General features: G+C 40.8%; 1 protein-coding gene across 1 annotated transcript in view; it reads left to right on the top strand.

Moving 5' to 3' along the window:
- BZW2 (basic leucine zipper and W2 domains 2) overlaps nt 1-9,828 on the top strand; it is a 36,234-nt gene extending 26,406 nt beyond the window's left edge. The window contains exons 9-11 of the mRNA XM_005418545.2: nt 1,061-1,199; nt 7,620-7,742; nt 9,371-9,828. Of these exons, the coding sequence (XP_005418602.1) occupies nt 1,061-1,199; nt 7,620-7,742; nt 9,371-9,399 (291 nt within the window). The 3' untranslated portion in view covers nt 9,400-9,828. The remainder of the gene's footprint in view (nt 1-1,060; nt 1,200-7,619; nt 7,743-9,370) is intronic.
- The last annotated feature ends 4,171 nt before the right edge of the window (nt 9,829-13,999 follow it).

Raw genomic sequence — 13,999 nt, 5'->3', positions numbered from 1 at the left:
AAACATGCCCATCAGTGCTGTGGGTGATGGGTGGTTTGTCACCTGACTAAGACCAGCAGTAGCCCTGGTCACTCAGATCACAACTCCATGATCTCAGGCCATTGCAAGTCCAGCTGGAAAATGCCAAACTGGGGGTTACTGAAAACTTGGAAGAAAGGCTGATGAGTGCAAGAGCAGATGAAATAGTAGTATGCAATGTATATTTGGCTAAGGTCTCTGATGATCAAAGGTAATTAAACTTCATCTCTGAAGAATGCTCTTAATATTATCTTAATTTTAAGATTGTGGTCTTAGCTGAACTCATCAGAGGCTAAGATGGCAGGAAATTGGAGAGATATGGATATAAACACTAGCTTTTAAGGAAAGATAGGGTCCTTCAGTGTAATTTTTAGTTTTAAGATCTGAAATAAGAGGGGGAAATTGCATAACAAGTAAGTTTTTGCTTTATTTTTATGAGAGTAACAAACACCAAAAAAAGACTGTGAAATGTACCACTACTGTCTTGTCAGAGTAACATGAGCAGTTAATACTGTGCTTGGAAAATGTTGCTGTTTACCAAAGGCTGTCATGATATTCTTGATTGTGGTAATGAGGAAAAAATAAGGACAGTTGATCACAGTTAACTTGGAATAATTTACTTTATTTCAGTTCCTTGGGACTTCTAAAACCCCTGTGAAACTAGAGACTTTTTTTCATGTATTTCATCATGGGATGTCATATGTTATGAACATCTGTAAAGCATCACTCCTGAATGAACAGAATGGTGCATTGTGAAATGTATGACAGAAGTAATGCCAGATTGTGGGCTTTATAAATTGATTTTAAGAATTCAGTAACTAAGTGGTACTGAATTTTAACTTTAAGCATGCAGAACATGCTACAGAAAACCGTGGATATTTGTGTGTATGCATTGTATGTGTTTTAGAAAATGTAGTGTGCAAGTAAATCTAAGGGTTCAGTGAAACATTTTCAGGAATGAAATTCATTATGTTTATACTTAAAAATAAACTTTTTTAGAATACTGACATGCATTTTATTTTTTACCCTCTCTTCCTTTCAGCAATATGCCCCCCTACTTGCTGTGTTCAGCACTCAAGGCCAGTCAGAGTTGATCCTACTCCAAAAGGTGCAGGAGTACTGTTATGACAACATCCACTTCATGAAAGCCTTTCAGAAGATAGTGGTACTCTTTTATAAAGGTAAAAGTGTAGAATCCACTGTTGTATTCTGTGCTTGAATTCTCAGTGTCAACCACTCTCTTATGATGTTTAACCAAGTAGTGCATATGAGAAGGCTGCGCTGGTGTTGAACTCTGGAATACTTTGTGCTTTGAGAGTTCTAAGGAGTGTGTGGCAGCAGGAAAAGCCAAAACAAGCCCTTGTCTCCCTCTGTTGCTTTCATCCCATTCAAGAGATGTGAGCAGGATCAAGCACTGTCCAGTCATTTCATGTGCAGTTTAGTCCTTGTATAAAATCAATTCTAGGAGGACATTTCTATAAATTTCTGGCAGATTTCAGCAGATCAGAGCTTGGTTTTAAGAAACCTTGAGCACGCAAACCCTCCTAGCAGGAAGATTTTTCAGGGCTTTGGAGTTGGAGGGTTTTTTTACTCACTTCCTACTAGAAGGAGCTTTTCTTATTCTTCTCTTCCTGCCAATTTTTTGCAGGTGCTATAGTTTTGATGGATTTTATTTTTATTGTGAAATTGACTTCTTCACAAGTTTATTCTGATCAGGTTGTCATAGAGACTAATGGTCTTGCACCGCGTGTGATGGGTGGGTGCCAAACAGTTTGTTCTTGCTATAAATAGTTGGAGAAGAAAAATCAGCAGGAGTAGAAACCTAACGTTGATCTTTGTTCACTCTGTTGAGTCCAGGTACATGTTCAAGGCAAATGAGTTCCAGTTGTTACAATAATTTCATGGTTTCAGAAGGCAAAAGGAAGTGAGTCATGTGGATTTATTTCTATCCTTCTTTCAATATAGTGTGGCCTCCATGATAAATGAAAAAGCAATGCACCTTGTCCTTCTGCCCTCAAATTCTACAATTTGTAAATACTATTAATGACCGTAGAACAACTTGAACCTGCAAGCTGCAGCAGTCACTTGATTCAGTTTTCTTTGGAAAAGAACATTTGCTTCGGACATGGTGAATGAGAGGCGTAATTGCTGTGCACTCAGAGCATAACTGATGGTCAAGCCAGAAATAGTCTTGTGTAGGATTGCTTTCAGAATTTTTGTAGATTCATTACAGTGTTAGCCTGCAAGAGCAGTCCTGAAATTCCAAAGCATTCTAAAATCAAAAAGAAAATAAATCACTGAATTGTATATTAAACTTAATATGTTTGAAGAACCTAGTTCCCATCTACTCTGCTCACCCCATGTGCTCTTATTCTGACTCAGGAGATTACTTGGGCAGGCTTGTTTGTAGGGCTGAGAAGACTTCAGCCTCAGCACTACAGGTGCCTCAATCCTGTTTGGTATTCACATGATGTCTAGAGGAGTATTTGGAGCTACCGTATGGTCTGTCCAATATGTGCTGTGCCTGTATTCCTGCCTGGAATCTCTGGGGCAGGCGTGCTGCAGCACCTGCCTCTGCCATCTGATGCAGTCATGTGGCAGCACAGCTGCCAGCCCTTCCTGGCCCTGTTTAGGCTGAAGCTGGATCTGCCCTGTTTGACAAACCTGCTGCCTGCTGGCAACTGTTTGCCTGACCTTACAGCCACTGCCATAGGGCCCGTGTGGGTGCTGGATGCAGGAAGCGTCAGCTCCCTCTGGTTTTGGCAGCTTTGGAGTTAAAGTGTCCATTAGGTGAGGACATGCTACTTTGTCAACCAGGGAAGATGCTGGGAGCACTAGGCCTTCAATTCCTATTTCTTCTACGGGACTCTGTTGAGCTTTAGTGGCTCATGGTGTGGTTTGTGCAGTGCTGTGCTGCCTGCCTCTTCTTTGTTTCAGTGCTGGTAGATTTCACCCTCTCCTTCTGCCCAGTTCGTATCTATCCGCTAAAAACAAGCCATCGAGTCTTTTTGGAGACATGTGCTTTATTTAGATAAATAAAGCAATGACAATGACAAATTCCCAATGACAATGTATCTTCTGTTTCCTAATAGCTGAGGAAAAAAAGCCTTCTAAAGCTGTTACTGGCTGTGTCAGTGGTGAGGGAGCAGCAGACACCCCTTGTCCCCTTTCTGTTGTTCTTAAGTGTAATATGCACAAGATCTGGAGAGGTTTCAGGGTCCCTAATGAACTTCATCTAGTGACAAATAAAGGTATCTGAATATCTGAATGGGCAGATAAAAATGCAGCTTTGTACCAGCACGAATCCCCATTCAGTTTGTTGCTTGTTACTCATTATGAGGGGGAGTGCTTCCTGGGCATAAAAATAGTCAGCACTGATGATAGGCACCTAATGCCAGTCACGCTTTGACTAATTTAGTGCTGTGACTACTCTCATCAGGCTGTCCAGCATCTTGCATCTCAATGCTTTCCATATTTCCATCATGAAATAGCCCTTGGATTACTTTCCTGTGAATTGCCTGATAATACCTAAACATGTTGACAGCTGGGGCTCATTAGCACCTAGAAGATCTTGAAAGTCTGTGGTGTTGATTTTTAAAAATTTATTATTCTGTCTCTAAACAAGACAGAGCATCCATTTTTTCCCCAATGTAAACCCAAGTCCTATTTTCCTTTAAGTAGCAGCAGCTTCTTACTGGCTTGTAGATATAGTTTGCAAAAACAGTTCTGTAGTTGGTTAAAGCTTCTTAACATTATTATTACTCTACCCTTGTGTTCCTGAGACAGTATAGAGAAAAATAACCTGTGCAGTTCTATACTGATTCCCAGCTATAATGTTGCTTCTCTGGTTTTCACTTTAAGCCAGTACAATTGTTTATCAAACAGCTGCATTTTGACCAAGATCTAAAAGCCAGTTGCAGAATAAGAATTGCTGAATTCTGAGTGGCGCTCAGGAAGTTTGCTGGCTTCTTTGCTTGCATTGTAAGACGTATGTTGTTTGCCAGTTCCTTCTGTGCTGCAGTGTGTCTCTTCACTGTTGGTAAAATAAGCACTGTTGTTATTGGAATACATGCTATATATCATATTCACCTGTTGATCCCTTTCTTTTAGTTTGTGTATATCCTTGAAATTTCAAACATGAAATCTTAACACTGTTGAAATTAATGATCGTTCCTTTCATGAGGATCAGAATTTCACCCTTTGAGTAGCAAACACAAAGCCTCTGTGTACTTTTTCATGAGAATTCAAGACAACATTTACAAAATGCAAGAAATAACTGATTGCAAGTGCATATGAAGTAGGACTCTGGTTTGAAGCATAATTAGACCTCAGAGATATTCTTTTGCAGTACAGAGATACAGCAACCAAATGATGCAGACTGACAGAGATTCTCAAATTCTGCAGGGAACACTTAGAAGAAAGGAATCTTCAAGTTTCACTTCACACAGGGGTTTTGTTTTTTGATGGACTACAATTATCTTCAAATATCTTAATTATTCAAGTACTTTTTGTGGTACTTGATGCAAAATTTTCCTGGGAAAAACCCAAAACAAACCAGAAGGGCCTTAACTGTACTGTGGGTGACATTCCTTGCATTGAAAGAAGCCTTGTCTGAAGGCTGTGTTCTCCCAGCTGAGTTAGCTGCAATAGAGTTGAATTTTGCAGATTGATTGACTGTGTTGGCAGCTGCCAGGGTGTGCTTTTCCCTTTACTGCCCGTGGCTATGTGGTTTGAGTTAAAAGCAGGAATTCATTTGCACCGGGTGATTGAGTGCAAAGCTGAGACCCGAACTTCAAGTAACTTTCCAGTTAACCCTGAAGAAAAGAGACTGGGCTGTTCAGTCTCTCTGCTCTGCAGCTTCTCCCTTTCATGAGGGACATCCCTGGAGGCTCTGCTCGTGGGTGGTTTGAGTGGCAGTTGGCTGCACCTGCAGGAAAAGCAGCTCTCTGGGGCTGACATCACCTGGGACTGCAGTGAGAATGATGTGCACACGCCCACAAACTGCAGTGCTCAGCTTCAGCCATTAAAATATATCTATAATCAACTTTAATGAGGAATAACTATATATATACAAAATGAGTCATTCCCTTCATCCTCCTTCCATTTTCCCTTCCTCCTCCTTCCATTTTCCCTTCCCACTGCTTCAAAGCAACTTAGAGGTATGATTAACTATACCCTGCCCTGCATGATTGTTGAATTGAGCATCTTTGTGCAGGTGGGAGAATGCCATCCCTTATGAGCACTGGAGGCATGAATGTATTACACATAACATTTCTTAGAAATTAAAGGAGCATTGCAGTTGTCCTTTTTGTAGTTTAGGGCATTTTGTTCTTCTCTGTTAGGGTAGGAGGTTTATTGCCATGGAGTTAAATACAGGCAAATTTTTCATCTTCCAGACTTGAGAACATTTTAATCTTTGAGGCACACAGTGAGATTGCATGCTGCTTTTATCAGATTGGGGTTTTGGGAAGGGAGGGAGAAATTGCACTTTCCCCTTTGGCCACAAAACCATTGAGCTTACGGGCTTCAAATCAAAAAAAAAAAAAAACAAAACAAAAACAGACTTGAGTCCTATTACTTTTGAACTAAGCTATGTGCCTACCTGAAGGTGTTTCCTTGTACAGTATCATAATGTCACCTGTCATGAAGCAACGGGCTTCAGCACTTCTATACAACAGCTTCATACTTGTGAATGTGCACAGTGCCCCAGAGCTTGAGCTCAGGACAGGGTTGCTCTACTTTAGTTTTTTTGGTTGTTGGGTTTTTTCTGAAATCTCTCCTGATTTTCTTTGCCTGTCCTGTGTGTCATATCCTGAGTAATTTTGCAGATGTAGTTGTGCAAACCTCAGGACTCTGAGGTAAATGTAATCTTTTCACATGCACCTTTTCATTAAACTGCAGATTCAGGAGTCCATGTGAAATATTTTCAGGTTTGCTAAATTAAAATCCAGATTCATGAAATACTGTAATGCCTTTGAGCTGCTACTGAGGACTACCAGCAAGTAGTTAATGCAACATGTTCAAAGCCTCTTTCTTCTCTCCAGCGTTTCTGTAACATTGGAGAAAAAGTTCATTGTGGCAGGTTGTGATTTCAGGGAGATGGTGGAATTTTTTGGTCCCTCCTGTAGGTTCACCAAGCACAATTTATATGTATGGAAAAAAGCCTAGAGCTAGCTCAGTCCCCTTTTCCCTGCATTTTCTCAGCATTACTGTCAGCTGCAGTAAACTGCAGAAGAGGTTTTATTTTGGAAAGGTTCCTGAGAGACAAGGTAATTTCCAGTCACACAATCTTACTAAATTCCTAATTTTCAAGGAGATTTCACTTTCAGTTACGGTTGAATGTCTTGGAGTAGTTTTGATTAAGTTCAAATGTATCCCTGGTTGCTTCCATCTGTTTATTATTCAACAGCATATGTGAAATGTGTCTCTTCTGTCTCATTTGATCAGATGCTTTGGGGTTTTAGTGTCATTTATTTCAGTTTGTCTTCTTCCCTTCCCTGCCACATCTGCTCTAACTTTAGGCTGAAGCAGAAGGTGATGGTCAGGGTTGGTGCCTTGGCAAGCAAATACCCAGTGGGTGGGACAGCACCAAGAAGCTCAGGGAAGCAGTGAAGTACATAAATGTGTTGATTTTGGGCAGGGAGGGTAGTTTGTTCAAAGACAAAAAGAATGGAAATTTTAATGAGGTGTAGAAAGCTGTCTTTAGTCTTTTTATAGAACAAATACAGTTTGATTTTTTTGTTCTTCTTGATGTTGTTGTTTGTTCTTGCCTCTTGTATTACATAACTGCCAAAATGCCATTGTGGATCCCAGATTTTGCCTTTACAGCCATCAATTACTGAGATACTTGACTTGGCTGGATCACAGGAGCTTTGTCCTGGGGCTAGAGTTCTGTTGCTAGACCTAAATTTGCATATGTTCGTAACAATAAGTGTCCTTGCTATTTATTAGTATTTCTTTATTCTGAATTGTACTCAGCCTCACATCTCCTCACTGACAGCTATTTTGTTCCTGATTCTTGACATAAAAATGTCAGCTGTGCTGTCCCTCCAAGCCAGTCCCTTAAAATGGGTGGTCAGAATAGTGACCTTAAAAACTTACAAGCTAAAAACAATATAAGACCTGTAGGGGAAAATGATTGCAAAAACTCCCTGCTGGCTGTCTCTTAAGTGTTCAGTCGGGAGGTATCTGTCACTTCAGACTTCTAGAACCATGCACAATTCTGTGATACAACAGCAAGAAAAAGCATGGTAATTCTTATTGTGGTAGCTTCCAAGATGTGCAGGCTGATTATTATATTTCTTTTATCCAGCAATCTTATGTGGTACATTTAAAACAGATGAAGAAAGAGCTCTTCTTGACAGAAGCACAATATTTGATACTTTATTTTAAGCCTAATACATTACACATTTTATTGCATCTGGAACCCATTATATGCATCAAATATTCTGTATTTGAAGCCTAATATAGATCATGCAAAGCTTGTTCCACTGCAATCATATTAGCTGTATGCTGCCTTTAAAAAAATCTTTGTCCTCTCATGTTCAAATGCTAATCTCTAAAGAATATATTTTTTTTACAAACACTGATCTGTATTTCAGCTGATGTTCTGAGTGAAGAAGCTATCCTCAAGTGGTATAAAGAAGCACATGTTGCTAAAGGCAAAAGTGTTTTTCTTGACCAGATGAAGAAATTTGTGGAGTGGCTGCAAAATGCTGAAGAAGGTATGGGTTCGTTTCAAGAACTATGGTAGTCTCTTCGCAAAACTATTTTTTTTTTCATATTTCAGTTGCGCCAGGATATGAAGTATTCAGGACTCAAAATACAAAGCAGCAGGCATGACCATCTCAATTGTTTCCAGGCATGCCTAAGCCTAACAACACTTGCTGCTTTTTCAGTGATTAAGGTGTCCCTGTGAAGTCCTTTATTCATTGGGTACCACTTGTCAATAGATAAACTCTTTCAACTTCTGCAGGGAGGAACTCTGCACTGGTGACAGCATTGAGTACCTTGGTGCTAACACCTGCAGCCAGGCAGTTTTCTGTCCCAGTGCCTTTTTTGCTGTTGTCAAGTTTAATGACACAGAGCATGAGCTTGCCTTCACCCTGACTCTTGAAACTGGCTTTAGCTGAATGGCCAGGTTAACGTTATGTGGTCTCTATTTGCTGCTTTAAAATGGTTATTTAGAAGAGGAACTAGTTTCTTTAGTCCCTAACTTGGTTTTCCTCATGTTCTTGATAGGAGAATACTTCTACTGAATAAGTTATGGTTTTTTGGCATGGAAAAAGAATTTCCCATCAGTTGGGAAGATAAATCCATGTGTAATAGATATGGATAGAATTATTCAGGTTCATTTTCATCCATTTAATGTAATTAATTTTATAAACTTGAAGGGAATATGTACTAGGAACAAATAAAACTTAGCAGCAATTCAGATGTTCAGGTAGCAGTATAAAAATGGCAGCTGCTTTCACACTTAGATTTTGGATGGGCAAGCTTGGTCTAATTAAGCTTTTCTAAAATATTTTCTGCTTGTATGCCTCGGCTGCTCTTTATTTTTATCCTTTCCTGCATGTCCCCTCTGCCAGATGTCCTTAATTACAAAGTCCAGTACAAACGGAGACAAAATGTTTCTGTAAAAACACGCCGCCCATGTTTGCCCTCAGAAATCTGATCTGTGGTGTAATGTTTGTTGGCAGTGAGCCCTTTCCTGTCAGGTGAGCACAGAAATACAATATGATGCAAAGTAGCTTTAGGTTACAAAACAAGCATATGTACTCCTGCTTCTAGGTTACTTCTACTTCTTCTGCTTCTATTACTTAATGAACTTTATCTTATGCTATAAAAATAATTTAAAAAATTGATTTGTACATGTTTCTCATACCTCCTGTAGGGTAACCTTTCTAGATAAGCTAGATGGTGATGCTGATTGATATTTGCAAAGCAAATAGTTTCAAGGGTGCTTCCTGGATGAGAGTAGAACAGTCTACTCATAGAGATTAGAAGAGTGAGCAAATAATGCTGATCCTTTATTAAACTCAGCTCCAGTACACATTGTGGCTCTGTCGATGAGGACCTGAATCATTCATAGCAACATGGATAAAATTTCAGTGGCAGATCCGTAAATGAAGAGCTGCACCATGGAGGGCAGCAGAGTAAACCTTCATCTCCTGAAGCTGTGTGTTTCTTTCTTGTTTTCTCTGTTTGATTTGCCAGCCTTTCCTAGGAAGTACTCGGTGTGGTGAAAATTTTCATTTTCGTCTTTGAAGGATATCTTGTTATTTTTATATAATTACTCAAATCAATGTCCTTGTGCAACCTACATGAAGTGTTTCACTCTCTTCTCTTCCAGAGTCGGAGTCTGAAGGGGAGGAGAACTGAGGTGGTTCCACACAGCACAGTCTCAATCTAGGTTAATGCCAAATGCGCTTGGGAATGCCATACTGTTCAAGCAAAGAGGCTTTTCTTCAGTGTCATACAGAAAACTATAGACTAGACTTTCCTTTTGTTTAGAAGAATAAAGGTTTTTAATGGAGCCCTGAGGCATTAGATGCTTTACTTGGGACTCTACCTCTGGCTCAGTGTACACTAACTTAGGCAAAGACATTCAGCAAGGAGCCATATAGAAAAAGTGAAAAAAAAATACTTATGGACTCCTTTTTATTAACGGTCTTTTTCAGGTACTATGGTATATGAGCACTCCAATTTCTGTTTATAGAACTGTTTGGTCTGTGTTTGTAGCTCAATATTGGCTTGTGTATGTGATTTGACACCACCACATTTTTTTGAATAAATGGCTTTTATATCTTAGTTTTGTGGTATTAGTGTGTATGTAAAGTTCTGGCTTGCCAAAGTATTCATGATTCTTCAAGTAAAAATTACACAAGAATGCCAGCAGACCATTTTCATACCAATTCTTCAAAAAATCAGCAGCTGTAGTTAACTGGTGTAGGGATCACTGCCAAATCTTTATTCCCATCCTTACATACAACTTTGGACAGATTAACCATATTCCATAACAAATATTGATTCATTCTGTTCCTTAATTCAAAGAAGATATACAGGAACAAATCTGTGGAGTCCCAATTTTGCAGGTACAGTTTATACAAATGATACATAGAATAATATATTCTGCTCAGTTCGAACTACACTCAGTTATTGGTGACTGCTGAATGTAGAAACAGAAGTTGTCTCATTTTAGAAGAATTAACTTCAAAACATGCATGACTAGAAGTCATTACGTGTGAAATCTGAAATTTATTTACATCACGTTTAGAAAAGCCAGGCTTGTATTCTTACAGGAGAAAAGCATGACAGGGCATAATCAATTAATGGAGTGTTGTATTTTGTCATTAGAAACCAGTAAACTAGCAGACAGTACAGATCTTTCTGAGGGAAAGCCAACACTTCATATAAACCACAGATGATTCTCAGTATGTATCTAGCTTTACTGTAAACAGCAGTTAGCAAGTGGAAATCAAGTGCTGTTGAGTGCCAGTTTCCATCCACTACAATTTATTTTCCCAACCGGTATTGATCTTTGGAAGGGGAAATATGTCATGGTGATGTTTCCAGTAAGTTTGAGAAGACCAGAGCCAGTCACATTAAAAAGCAGAACTGATGCCTTAGCTGCATACTTTCCATTTTAGTCCTTGTAATTACAGAAAATAAATTTGCTGGGCATGAAAACACATGCACAAAACTCTGCAGCTGTGACGTGGTAGTACTGAGTCACTGATACGCAGCCACTATTGCTAAAAACATCTTAAATTCAAATTTGCTGTTTCCTGAGGCACTAATGAATATTTGGTTTGGTGTACGTAAAATCACTTTTCTGTATAATCTTAAACTTGGGCTGATTTTGAAGGTGCCAGTCTCGAGTAGAGTGCAGAGATCACAATGCCATTTCCCTGCTCTGAGACTGCCAGGGAGAGCCAGGCAGGGCCATCTGCTGGAGACAGAAATCATCAGCTGCAGGAGGCTCTGCGACGCCAAGGGCAGCAGATCCGGGGTGCCTGCTGCCACTGTGCCTCCAGCACCCTGCTGCTGCAGGCAGAGCTGGGTGGATTCACTGCACTGAAGTTCACGTGCCTCCAAGCCAGGCACCCAGTGATGGTTTCAGGTCCCTGCCAAGTTGAGATACTCTGTGACTACTGACACAGTTGTCCTAGCTCCACTTATAGACATTGTGTTGGAGAGAAATGGGTGTTTTTAGCACAGGGCTGCTGGCCAAGTTGAGACTTGTGATTTGAAGCATGGTGAGGAGTTTCACTCTTGGCTGACAGGAGTTGTTCACTTTTCAGTCACACGATGCCCAAAACCCTACATCTTCTGTGTTCATATCAGGCCTAATGTGTGGCTCCTGGGAGCCCCTCTCAGCTTGCCCTCCCGCAGGAAAATTATTAGGCACCAACAGTTTCTCAGTCTAGTTTTCAGGAATTTTTCCCCACTTAATCTCTGAGATCAGATGGGAACTTACATGTGTATTTTGTCATCCAGCATTTCACATATATGCTGGTAACTGAGCTAGGTAGGGGCACTAATACAAATAGATCCGGTTTGCATCAGACTGAATATCAGTACAAAAGTGTGTAATGATAAGGTTTTTCAGGAAACCTGTAGATTAGAAGCTGGGCAGAGCTTTTGGTGTGACTCCCTTCAGGCAAAGTGCCCATTCCCTTGAAGCCTTCAGAGAGGCTACATTTCAGTTAAAAATATTCCCAACCCAAGGCATTTCTTCAACACAGCTCTTGAATTAGCGTTTCTCTGATAGAGAAATCAAAGCTACAGTCAGCACCAAATACATGTTTTTAATATGGACTCAGTTGTCTTGTAAAATTAAAAAGATACTTCATAGAAAATGTGCTGCACATAACATTGCATTCAATTTTGAAACTGCAGTTTTAAGGTCAGAACTGTACAATCTTTTACTTTACAATAAATTGCAATAGAGTGCACTTTAAAATGGGTATTGCTGAATTTGAAGGTGATTCTTCTGTTCTGGCCTGTCCCTGAGGTTTTAACTAAGAAAGCCAAGTACATTTCTTTAAAACATTCCTCTGGTGTACAAATGCTCTCCAGGAGAGAGACCACATCATCCTTGGGATGATGCAACAGTGGTTAAAGCACTGGTTATGAATCTGACAAAGTTCCTATTTCTTGCTACTCCAGCTACCTTATTGCATTGCAGGCTTGTCTAACTATGTCAAGCCCACTGCAGTCAGTAATCCCACAGATCACAAACCATCATTGAGCTGATGCTCCCTGCATTGTTTTCAACAGCAATCCTACTTCACCCTTACCATGCTGTGGCTGATAGAGATTTACCCCCAAGAAAGTGATGACCTGCTGTGCCAGCATCCCCCTTTTCTGCTTGGCCAGCACATCCCAAACTCAGCAGCCAGACCTGTGCCAAAAGGAGTGATGGAAAACTCCCCAAACTCATCCCTATGGGAGCTGCAAGCTGGCTGAGCAAGGAAGGCATGTAACGCCCAGGGAAACCAGCATCTGCCAGGTGAGAACCCCTACAGGATGCCAGGGTCCACTCCATGACCACACTCAGGAGAGGGAGGCATATGTAGGTGGTCTTGTGTGTGTACACAGTTAAGGTTTTTCCACAAAGGTGGCTCTTCAAGCAACATAGAGCCATTTTCTCAAGTCTTTAAAAGCCTTCTCCCTCCCCAGTCCATTTCGTGACAAGGTAGCATTAAACAATGCCTCATAAATGGGTGTGGGAGTCGTGTTTTCCTTCAGTGCTGCCATAATCCACAGTTTAAGAGGCAGAGCTCTGATAGAACGAGCACCCAAGCACTGAGTGAGCAGCACTGAGGGGCTGATGGACCAGGGAGTGTTGGAGGCCCTTTCTGCCCACTCCAGCTAACACAGGCTGAGGGTGGCTGGAGCAGCTCTTTGTGGGGCTCCCTCTCTCAGCACAGCTCCCCAGGGGCGCTGCCTGGGTCAGGGCACTGACAAGCAGCTTTGGTGTTTCATTAGCAGCAAGAAACAAACTGCTTTGTGTTTGTATTTGAGCAGCACAGCTTTATTTCAGGGCAGCTTGTGCATTTCAGCAGCAACAGGCCAGCACTTCAAGGCAAGCAAAGGGCAAGAAAAGGTAGCCCAATCCTTTATGTTTACTAATGTAAGGGTTTAGGGTTGCTGAACTCGGATTTCTACTTTGAACCCCTTGCTCAAAATGTGACTGACCAGAACCAGTGGGTTCAGCCTAGAGTGGCTGCAGATGGGGGACGTGTGGTGAATCAGTCGTGCCAGGTTTGTCTGAACAGCATTTGGAGAATAAAACCTCCCAAGCATGCCCTTAACTGAGGCACTGGTAAACTGAGGCTTTTAAGCTCAGGTAAGCCTCAAGCTTTTAAGCTCCTGTCATGTTCATGGACAAAAATAACTACCTTTAAAATCACATTTGCACTTAAAAATGGTGATTATCTAAAATAAGTCTTGTGGGCTGGGACAAACCAGTCCTTTCTCAAAAAGAGCCACAAATAACATTACATGGGTTAATTGCAGCAACCATTCAGCTCTCACTGAGCTATGCTGGTTATTAAGAACCAAAATTATGACAAATTACATAAGTATGTATTTTCCAAAAAAAGCCACATCTTTTGATTTTGGAGGGGGAAAAAATGTAAGAGTTGACTTCTTCCACTTTACCACCAGGCTTTTGGTTTTGTTTTTACTAATATATTTTAAGTTAAAGTTATCTCTTGCTCCTTACCAGCCCCATGGGCCTTTATAGCTTCATGTAAATGAAAACAAATCCCAGGAGGGGAAGTTCTGCCAACACCTGCAGAAGACACGATTCAGGCAGGCGAGCACTCCTGGGCTGTGCATGTAATCTATATTTGGTACATGTCACAGAGCCACTGCACTGCTGTCCTGGATGACTAAAATAGCTCATTTGCTATTTTTTTCTTGGCAGGAATCTGATTAACACCACGGTGACAGCCTCACTTTCCTCCCACAG

The sequence above is a fragment of the Geospiza fortis genome, unplaced genomic scaffold (assembly GCF_000277835.1).
Source record: "Geospiza fortis unplaced genomic scaffold, GeoFor_1.0 scaffold138, whole genome shotgun sequence".
Taxonomy (NCBI): Eukaryota; Metazoa; Chordata; class Aves; order Passeriformes; family Thraupidae; genus Geospiza; species Geospiza fortis.
Note: the sequence above shows the minus strand (reverse complement) of the source record. Positions and strands in the feature narration are given on the sequence as shown.